The 11,194-nt window shown below is 42.6% G+C and overlaps 1 protein-coding gene across 6 annotated transcripts in view; it reads left to right on the top strand.

The window, feature by feature from the left end:
* Positions 1-574: 574 nt before the first annotated feature.
* Positions 575-11,194, top strand: part of LOC127379346 (NACHT and WD repeat domain-containing protein 2) — a 44,221-nt gene continuing 33,601 nt past the window's right edge. The window contains exons 1-3 of one of the 6 annotated variants that reach the window (XM_051428825.1): positions 931-1,110; positions 1,755-1,819; positions 2,149-2,317. In XM_051428825.1, coding sequence (XP_051284785.1) covers positions 2,170-2,317 — 148 coding nt within the window. In that variant the 5' untranslated portion in view covers positions 931-1,110; positions 1,755-1,819; positions 2,149-2,169. Of the gene's footprint in view, positions 678-930; positions 1,586-1,754; positions 1,820-2,148; positions 2,318-11,194 lie in introns of those variants that run through there. The other 5 variants (XM_051428824.1, XM_051428827.1, XM_051428821.1 and 2 more) reach the window with 5 other exon arrangements.

The following is an 11,194-nucleotide window of genomic DNA, read 5'->3' as shown; positions in this document are numbered from 1 at the left end:
AATTGCCCCTGTGTTTACCCTATTTCATGTCAAACAAATGGCTGCTGTGAAAAAGGTCTATTGACTACAGCTCCCCTCTAACCATAAGATTAATCTGGCTACAGCACAGGCTAAAATATAATTTAAAAATTCCAGGATAACTGATTATTTCCAGGATATTTTGTCATTTTTATAAATTTCCAGATGTTTCCATAACTGGAAAACTACTCTCTCAATTTTCCAGGTTTTCCAGGACGCGTGGGAAGAGAAAATACTTCGTACAGTGTCACTTTTATGTGGATAAATAAACTTTATTCGACGTTAAACTACTGAAAAACAAAAACAAAAACAAAAAAAACCCAACGGTAACCTTAACGACGGACGTACAACGTCTTCTGTAACGGTAACGTCGCCGACCGTTACTTCCACTTTTTTTGTGGCGCGTGACCGGTGAGAGTGGTAACGTCACTCACGAGACCACAGTGCTGACTTGGCGGTCCAGTGTAATTTTTAATCGGGACTGGGTGAGCACCAGTCTGCCCACCGGAGAGGAGAGAGACAGGGAGGGAGAGAGAGAGAGAGAGACAGAGCATCCACAGCTCCTCTGGCACCTCAAGTCAAACTCAAAAAGCTCGAGCACCACCGGAATTAGATTTCTATCTTTCAACGTAAAAGCGCACATTCTTGGGACAAGCTATGTGAGTATACGGGGGGGGGGGGTAGCTGTAAAAACCACACTTTAAAACGAGACGTGTGTAATTATTATACGTTTAAAATGAGGATTTTTCTCGAAAGAAGTTTTCACTTGAAAGCTGCTGTAGCCGTTAGGGCGAGGGTGTAAGCAATGCTTTTTTATTTTTATTTTTTTTAAATCGCTATTTTATTTTGAAAAAGCCATCCGGTAGTCGCGCTTTTATTTTGTTGGGCTTCACACTCTCTCCATCTCCCAGAGCTCGGTCGGCTCGTAGAGACAGCAGGATGCCAAAGGGAGCACTCCGACACACGGCGTCCGTTTTACCGTCTCCCGGCGTCGTCTCTCGGCCACAACAACTCTGATGGGCGTTTTTATCCTCCTTTTACCGTCCTCGACGCTTGGATATTTTCGGAAGCCACGAAATGAAGCGAATGAATGTGAGCAACAAGAAGTGTCCTGTTGTTGTGCCTGTCTCCAGCATCACTAGTAGTCAAGTCCTCTCTGTGGATGCGGTGCCTCAGTGATGTTTTAGTTGTCTATTTTTTTGTTTTTTTTTCAGAGGATTTTATTTAGTGTTCTGTAGCGGACTACCCAACTTTTTCCCCGCTTTTTTTGTTGTCTTTTTCGAGGTTTTCCGTCTTTGAAACAAAAAAGATTTCAGGATAGACCAACTCCGGAAAACCAGCGACTTGACATCTGCTCCTGGCGGAATAACCATTGTTAGCGGTTATTCGCCCTTACAAGCATCTTCTCTGGGGTGGGAATAGGACTGATGCTTGCCTTGCTCGTCTATTCGAGTTGTGTATCGTCTCGTCTCTGTTTGTCTGTTTGTTCCCACAGTGGCATGAAAATTCATGAATGCGTCCAAGGACATGTATACAAATTACGCATGCACCATGACGGTAGTAGGCTGTGCGTAATATCCTATTATTATATCCCTATACCACATGAATGCAATAACAAAAACACACACATTTAATCTCATTCCTGTGTTTGGAGAAGATTTTGGAAGATCCATCCTAACTTGATTGGTGTGTGTGTGTGTGTGTGTGTGTGTGTGTGTGTGTGTGTGTGTGTGTAGCATGGGCGTTAGAAGTATGACAAGGAGTAAAATACCCTCTAAAATACTGATTTTTATGATTTTAGGTGGGAAAAGATCAAACTATATTAAACAAAATCCCCCAGTGGATCATTTTGGACCAATTTATTATGTGTTTTCTAAGTCCTTAGGCATCATTAGTCCCCAGGCATTAAGTCACCGCCTGATGTGTCCAAAGTTAGCAGCAAATTAAAACCCTATTAGATGCAGCTCCATGCCTTTGCCATAATTAACGCCCATGTATGTGGATGGATCAGGGGAATCTGTGCGTAAGCATGCACGTCTGTCCATGTGCCCGCATGTGCGCCCCTGGCCGCGCTAACGTGCCCATTCTGTGTGTGTGTGTGTGTGTGTGTGTGTGTGTGTGTGTGTACAGCCACGCTGGAAGTCGCCCCCCATGTGGCCGTCGGGAGCGGGGAGCAGGCAGCCCTGCCCGCGGGAGTCGGCGCTGCGCAAGGCGGCCATCAGCGGCAACATCAACTCCCTGCCGCACAACGTCCCCACCGGCCGCAGCGTCCGGGTCTTCATCTGTTCCAACCCCGACGGTAAGAGTCAGCGTGACAGCCCCCCGCCCCCCAAACTCCCCCACCGATCCTACATACTCCCTTCAAGCCTGCAGACCCTGGTATTACACAACACACTGTTTGTTTGTTTTTTGTTGTGGCTCCTTTTACAAATATGGAAATAGAGATAGATTTTGCATCCAGGCTGCATTCTTGTGCAGTTTAGGATGTTTTAGTTGAATTACCTGCATTGTAAGTGAACACGCAGGGTTCATAAGATGTAACTTGTGAACAGGAATAACCATAAAACAAACCAGTAGTGCTGTGAAACATTTAACCCAAGCATCCTAAAGTATAAAGGTTAAGGCATCTGGATGTAAAATAAAGCCCCTTTCGAAGCGTGATCTCGTGATCCAGTATTGATGAGGCCCATTTTGAAGAAAAAAGTCAGGGTTCTCGTATTATGGTGTCTTCCATTTGCTAGGCGACATTTAACGGTCCACTTAACCTAATAGAACAACTGGAAAATATCTTAAATGAGGTTACATCAGGCCATATGACAACTTGACAACAAAACAAATGCACAATTTGTTCCAATAACACAATGGAACAACAGATTGCTTTCGACGCAGAGTGCATGGTGTGAGCATAGAGCAAGTTGGGTCGTGAAGGAGACACCCAGTTGCAGCTCTGTATTTGAATATGCCCTCTGGGCAAGGGGGTAAAAATAGGCTCAGTAAAACTGGAGTAAACAAGGCAAGGGAAGTAGAGTAGGCTATGAGAGAGCAAGAGAGGAGGGAGAGAAGGAGGGCACACCAGGATTAAAAAGAGAAGATGCTTTTGTCGATAAATCACTGTCATTTGCTTGCCCTCGCGGAGCAAATAGCTATGGACCCAAACAAACATCAAAAAAGAATGAATTGACCTCAGATTATTGCCCTGTTATGGCCCGCGGTAGACGGTGAAAAGTCTGGTGTTGTTTTGCCACCTGTAGCTGATTCAGTCACTCAAACCATCCCGTCACAGCACGAATGTAACGCTCCGATCTAAACGTGGATGGAAAAAACGACGATCGGGGGGGCTATATTCCAAGTAATTCTTTTCACACTGTCGGCACCAATGGAAAGACACACACCTCAGCTGTGAAAAGAGCTAATTATGAACCGCTGTTACCAGTGAAGCGAGGTGCTGGTATCCAGTGCCATATCCTAGTAATGAAGACACTCCGTCTTAGTTCAGATAGTCGCACAGCTGCTGATTCCCCCTACAAGTTCACCTCGACCAAATCACATTTGCAATACGGTGTTATTTGCATTTGTTTGGATCATTTTTGGACTATCCTGGTCCACATGAAGGACTACAGGTATTCAAGCGTGACCCAGCTCTGCCCTCCATCCTGCTGCAGAGCCTGTTTCTGCATGTGCACTAGAGGGGGCTATTCATGCACGTATTTCTTCATCACCTTTACTGTACATGTACTCTTGAATGTGGACAAGCCATCAATTACAAATGGATAAAACTCACATTTTATTGGTACCCACTCACAATAAGAGCAGCCTTCCCTCCCTGCATTTCAGTTGAAATCCCACTACAGCCATCCCACCGTACGTTAAAGTGGAGCAGCGGAGCCCAGGCAGGATCACCTTTGCCCTTGCCAATCTTCTCCCTGTAACAGTTAACAAAATATATGTTTCACATAACAGTGTAATGCCACTATTTGTAATACCAGACACTAGAAAAGGTGAACAATGCTATCCGCAGTGATAATCGCACCATACCAGCATAACTGCACTTTTTATTGTGTCTGTGTGACTGGGAGACCTCTCTGCTTTGATCTGCGGCGGCAAGAGTTTTATGTGCTTTCTGGTTATAGCGTTGGCTCTGCTGAATATACTGACCTTAATGCCCTTAATCAAAAGCCATAGACAACTGCGACATGCTCCCACTGCTGTATTCACCCTCGCGGACCCCAGTTCTATTTGTTCGCTTTCATCTGTAAAACAAAAAAAAAAGATGGGGCATGACGCTCGATTTGAACCATAAATTATATTAAAAAAAGAAGGAGTCGATAGAAGAAAGTGGTTTTGAGGTGTCGGTGCGGCATGCAGATGCTACAACACAAAGTTCATCCCCACAATGCAGTGATATAGTGTTTACAAAAAGTAGCCAGAATGTAAGCCAAACAACTAATTTGAGTGGATTTACATCCTCCTTCCATGATGTTAATTATTCACTCAAGTTCTTGGCTCAGGTGGATGAATCTGTGTGTGTGTGTGTGTGTGTGTGTGTGTGTGTGTGTGTGTGGCCACAGTCGATCAATTAAAAACCCCACTATCTCTTCTTGCCAGTAGCCAGACAGCAGCAACAAACCAGAGAAAAGCCTAACGTGATTTATTTTTGTGTGTTTGTGTGTAAAGCTCAGTACATTATGCGGCCTGTCTCATCTGTCAATATGTGTGTGTGTGTGTGTGTGTGTGTGTGTGTGTGTGTGTGTGTGTGTTCGTTCATGGAGATCTATATAAGCATATCAAGACAACTCCATTACCTTGCTGTATTCATCTCGGGGGGATCTGGCATCGGTTGTGTGCAATAGGCAGCTATTTGTATGCAAGCTATCACTTAAGCTGTTGTTAAGTTGATAAAAGCACGAGGCCTTCGGGGATGTGATGCGTGAAATCATCTACCCTTCCGACGCACCATCATCAAGGCTATAGCATGTCACCACGGAGACCACTAATTACATTACATTTCACCCCACAATTATTCCCAGTGTTCCAATTTACTCCATTTATCTTTTTTCAGCCTGTGGATTTTTTAGCTCAGATTTCCGTAATTCAATGGTGTTTTTTTTTTATTTTTTATTGTTGCTTAAATAGCGCTCTCTCCCTAATCATCCACTTTTTGGAATTGAGTCTGGTGAAAGAGAACAAAAGAGAGGGAGAGAGGGAGGGTGGCAGGGAGGACAGAGGGAGAGATGACAGGTGGAGAGGCTGTGTCAAGGGTGGCTTTTGTTTAATAAATTGCTTCTCGTGGGCTCGGGAGTGCCAGATTTTGGGGATGAGCCCGTTCTGCGGCATTGTGAAGTTTATGACGCGTGCTAGCGAGCCTATTTCTCCCCCCTCCCTCCCCCTATTGTGTCGTCCTCCTCCTCCTTGCTCTTCTCCTGAGGCGAGAGTGGAGAGGCTCGCTCTGACTAGTTTGGCAGCAGCTTTTTACTGACCTCTCTCTGAGGTTTCCAGAGTGCTGCGGAGCAATTCCGCACCCCCAGGACGTCGTTCTGACAAATTCAGCAGTTGCCCCCGTGCACTCGCCCAACTCCCTGGGTGTTCAAACCATTTTATGGAACACACTGTAAAAGCATTTCATGAGGGAACGATGGCGATGATAGCAAGCAGCCCGCTAGATACACCTGAGTAAAATTGCTCTGTGATTATCCACTTATAACCAACATAATTAACCCAGAGGAAACTAGTGTGGACTGCAAGTGGTTTATAAGTAATGGGAATTTTATTTTTATGTGCACATCAAGGGCTCTGCTGCGGGAGAGTTTGGGGGCGTAATACTGATAATTGAGATTGAAAATGAACAAAATCTTACCAGTAACTGCCAATGAATGTTTTATTCAATGTCTTCTTGGAAGATATATCAATTTTGGGAACCTCTCTCTAGTTTTGGCTACATTTAAAGTCAGCATAATGTAATGTGGTAAGGCTTTAAGGTCTTGCCAAACGCCGTCTCTTCACTTGATTTTGTAGTTTTCAAAATGTCGATACATCTGTATATCTTTACCTCCAGTTATGCGTGTTTATGTGTAGATTTCTTGTGGAGAAATTTGTCATTCCAGATTCCACTTTCAGAATATTTTTCAATTAAAAAAAAAAAAAGATATAATGGTGAATTTCCCATAGCTGAGGAGTAGCTACTTCCCTTCCAAAATCACATGAATATTTAACACGTTTCCCACAGTTAAATTCTCCTGGGAATATAATACTAATTCCCCTCATTTCTCTAGATACCACTATAGCAAGGACATTGGCAGAAATAAAGTATTGCGTGCAGAGATGAATCATCCTGAAATGGACAGTTTCCAAGATTAAAAAGTAATACCGAAGATTATAAAATAAAATGTGATGATCTGGCTATGAGGTTCCTGGGGAGGCAGCAGAAAATAGATACGATAAACAGTGTAAGACTAAATCCCACTACAGAAGAGAAGGTGATAGTTTTGCATTTGAGTATACAACTATATTAAAAAGGACCCAGCTGATGTTACAAAAACAATCAGGAACTCAGCACCTTTTCGTACGTGGAGCTGCTGTAATTGTTGATTCGACTCGAGAGTTTCTTGGAGCTTATATCCTTAAACATCAAAACATCTTCAACTCATCAGAAACTTCTCCTCGTTTTTATCTTTGAATTAACTACAGAAAACCTGAGCCTGATACAAGACCACTAAAAACTCTGGAGCCTTCATTTGTTTTTCTGTTTATTCATTATTATACCATGGTATGGGTTAATACTTGAGTCTGATTGTCTGCAGCATTATTTCCTGATAAAGGACTAAGGAGTTCCAGTGAAACTTAAATTAAATGGCGTCTGTAACACACAAGCCCCTACACTGCCCCTCTGAACTTACTGACACTTTGTATAAGAGATCATCTCACATCCTTTTCGCTACTTCAGGCTGCCGCCGATAGTACATATGCCCTATCATTTGTTCGTGAAAATCTTGATATTCATTTGGGGACAATGACATGGCTGGATAGCTAGCTAGTCTTGTTGTTAAACCCTTGTTGTCACCTGTTAGCTCTATGAGCGGAGGGAACTAGAAATATCTCCTTTTGCCAAGTCGTATCAAAGATTCGTCCTATTTGCTGAAGAAGTGAACAATGTTTCCAAGAACCTTATGGGAGGGTAATGATTGATCCAGGTATTAGTCAAACCCTCAGGTGTTACCAGAGAAAGTTATATCTTGTAAAAAACTTTTTGATTTAAAAAAGATTTTGATTTAAATTAATTTTCTTTCAAAAGTGGCCGCGGGGTCAAGCCCTTCGAGGTGTCCATATTCAGGAATTAATGGACTCCGTGGAGGCAACCGCCCTTACATAATTAAATTTTATCATTTAATTTTATGTTTGACCGCTCAATTTGTTTACACCGACCTGCAGCAGGCCAACCAAATCCAGCTGCCAGCCCAAAATGACTCTGCTGCCAGTGCTGCCAACAACATACTACAGCTTAAAGGGTTGCCAGATTGTCAGGTCCTCTTTCACACGTCATTAGAAAACTCCATAATCCATAGTTTACAGGAAACAAACAGACCTGGCAGCACTGCATCGACCTCGCCGGTTACCGATTTGTTTGAGATAGTTGAAAACGTTGGTAAGGACATGTCTAAAATCTACACCTATGTGCCTGACCAAAGAGTTGACGGGATTGATTTATTTTTTCATTGTCTAGTTCAAACTACAGGAAGACAATTGACAGAAAAGTCTAACCTGTAACATAATAATAATATATAATCATGGCTGATTGGCCCATCTGACTGGTGAGAGATTTTAATCTTTAACTACGACATATACCACATATCCATGGTTACCTACTGTCATTTACACAAAGGGGAGTCTCAGTCATCATGGCTTACTATAATTGGGCTGTAAAATGTTTAGCGTGTTCCTGACATAAATGTGAGCATTTCATGACAAAGACCCTAAAAGCCCCATGAGTGACTTTTGTCTCAACAGCTGCTAGCACAGATGTTACCCAGTGAACTTGTTATAGTTCATTTTTATGTTGTTCTGCATGCAATCAAACCTAATTTAGGTGACTGGCGGACGAGGAAGATTACGCCGACATCCAGTCCCACATTAACATGTTTTACTGTGCATTGTTGTTTTCTGGGAAAATTAGGGAAATTCCCTCAGTGAAGTGTCGGTCGTGGCAAACTAACCTCCAGTGGATTTCCTTCCTCCTGATTCAGTGGTACTCTCATAACCTGTAGGGTCTCCCTGTGCGCAAGAAAAGTAGGAACATCTGGCCTTTATGGATGGCTGATTTACACAGCCACAATTTCCCTTTAGCATCTTCCAGGTCATTCGGTATTGATTTGCTCACTGACTGTGCGTTTGCATCATTGCGGCTCAGGTTCAGATCTGCACATTAGTTTGTTTGGTACACTGAGTGACATGAAGGCATTGAGCATCAGCCCTGTGTCTACTGAGAAAGAATGAATACATTTGTATTTCGGATGTATTGCAGGCTTAGTTTTAAGATGTGTTAAGAGGTTTGCGCTTTGTGGTGAAATAAGCAGTGAGATGTTGCATTCGACACGACAAGTGAGAGAATAACATGCTGCAGGTTAGAGGATGAATTCGAACTCGCAACAAAAGATTCTTTTCATGATTGACTGATTTTTAGTGGCATTTTTCAGTCCAAAACCCAAAGATAATCACATTTGAGAAGCAGGAACCAGAACATTTCTGTTTTTGCTTGCTAAACACTCTGGAACAACTCATCAATTATCAAAACTGTTCACAATTAATTTCCTGCCCACTGACTAAATAGATTAATTTTATAAAAAGGAGTACAGTCTAGACCTACTCTATTTGCAAAGTGTCCTGAGACAATTTCTGTTATGAATTGGCACTATACAAATAAAATTGAATTGAATTGATTGAAGAATAGTTTCAGCATTAATCCAAACTAACAATCGTACCCTTTTTGGCTTGTGGCCACTTTAAATGATTTCTGTACCTGCTTGTGACCCCTTGTCATAGCTTGCATATAAACAGTTAGAGTTCATTTTCTTTTAACAACTTCTCACATTGTTCCATGTGAAATCTTCCTTACAACATAAGCAAAGTTTGGCGATAACCAAGACTAATTTCTGTTGCAAAATCATCTCGAGACCCTCTCAGATTTATCTTGGGACCCTTAAGGCCTGAATATACCCCTAAACGAATGCATACACAGACCACTGTGGACACCATGGATGTGTAGTAGTTCAGTTTATACTACTTTCTAGAGTCTGCTTGAAGGACATTTGCACAGAGGTACGTGGTTGTCTGCACAGAGCCTACACATACACCCTCAATTTATGCCATGTGGACCCTAGCAGACCCCCAGCGCCCATCTTTATGTATTTCAGCTACTGTGTGTCATCCATACATAACTGTGTTACTGGAGCTTTGGCCTCCAAATGTCACATTTAACAGGTCAGTTCACCGCAACATATTTTCTCACTTACTTCTAGTTATATCAAACCATGCGGATAGTTTATTTTTATTTTTTTTATGTGTTTTTGAATTCTGCCTCCATCCCTAACACAACGATGTGAGTGGAATTTTGTTTGCAGTTCTCAAAGAATTGACACATTTCCAGTGATGTTTTGTGGATTATCCAAAGTAACAGAGACTAGAGAGCTTCTTGAGGCAGACATTTCAGAAGCAGATATCTCAAATCCTGGTGAACCAACCGTTTAAGCACCTCAGATGCGCTCACACGCGGCCAGGTGGATGACCACTGTGTCACAGCGTTGTTCTATTTGCAAAGACACTTGTCTTGTTAACTTGACTCTCTCTCTCTCTCTCTCTTTTAATCAGAGATCTCTTAGCAGTTGTGCATACCAAGTGCCTCTGGAGTGTCAGTTGGCGTAGCTTGATGAGCGCCGAGTGATTGCTTTTTCAGAGGCTTGTTGATGAGACAGGCAGAGAGGGCAGCTGTAGAGTGACCGCTATCTAGAGGAGTGATGGGCCAGCTGAAGCAACGTCAGTATAACTAACTTTATAGTGCTGTAGCTCTTGGCATGTTCATCCAGAAATACTTGAGTATTTCTGAGATGGTTTGTTGATTTTGGTGTCAAGCGTAAATGCCAAACAATCCCCAGTAGCAGGTTTTCAAATGTAATTTGCTGTTTTTCTCTGTTTCAAATCACTTTAAACTGAATAATTTAGTTTCGGCCAGTTGGTTGGACAAAACAAGCAATATGAAGATGTTATCTTGATGAGCATTTTTCACTTTTTTCACCCATTAAATGACTTAACAATCATAAAAAAGGAAGTTTAAAGCGAAGGAAAATAACCAGAAACATTTTGCTGTACTTCTTTGTTCAACTGACCGCCCATGAGTTCCCTAAAGGATGAGGGAGGAAGAGAGGAAAAAAAAAGAGAGAGCTGACAGGACATATCTGAAAAGGGAAAGATAGATTGGTCGGCACTATTGAAATAAAACAGATTGGAAAATTGGAGGGAGGGACACACACAGCGAGAAAGAGGGCGAATGTAACATCCAGTCTTTGTTCCTTTGCATGTGGGTGTGTACAGACACACACACATACACACACGCATACGTCAGGCTGCCATAACTCATCATCATCCAACAAAAAAAAGAGAGGGAGAGAGAGAGAGGGGGAGGCGTCTTGCCGTTATCAGCACAATACAAACAACAACATAGTTTAGTCTGTCAGGTCACATCGAGACACACTACAGCTAGATGCAGATTTGGATTGCACTCGTTTTCTACCTTTCAGCAGTTCCCAAACACATAAACAAGTTGAATCTAAATTCCATAAACGCTGCTATTTTGTTTTATTTATGATGTCACCCGTGTCACCGTGAGATATTATACGCTTATTGTGCTGTAATGTATCTCTGATGGAATGAGATGAGAGCTCCACCGATGCAGCAACTGCCATTTATTATTTCATTTGCATAACATTACAGCCGTTTGGTTTTGATTTGACATTTTGCTCGGGTAGCTGTGGGCGGATACATGCACGGCCACGGCCCAAAGCCTTACTAAAGATAGACGAGAGAAAGATACGTCAGACCAAATTTGTGGGCTCTTCCACTCGCGGTGCGTATGACACGGTTAGCGGCTGTTTGTGCGCCGCCCGCCATGTGTGTTCGTGTGCACATCAGC

Source organism: Dicentrarchus labrax, unplaced genomic scaffold (genome assembly GCF_905237075.1).
Source record: "Dicentrarchus labrax unplaced genomic scaffold, dlabrax2021, whole genome shotgun sequence".
NCBI classification, from domain to species: Eukaryota; Metazoa; Chordata; class Actinopteri; family Moronidae; genus Dicentrarchus; species Dicentrarchus labrax.
This window is presented reverse-complemented; position numbering and strand designations above follow the sequence as displayed.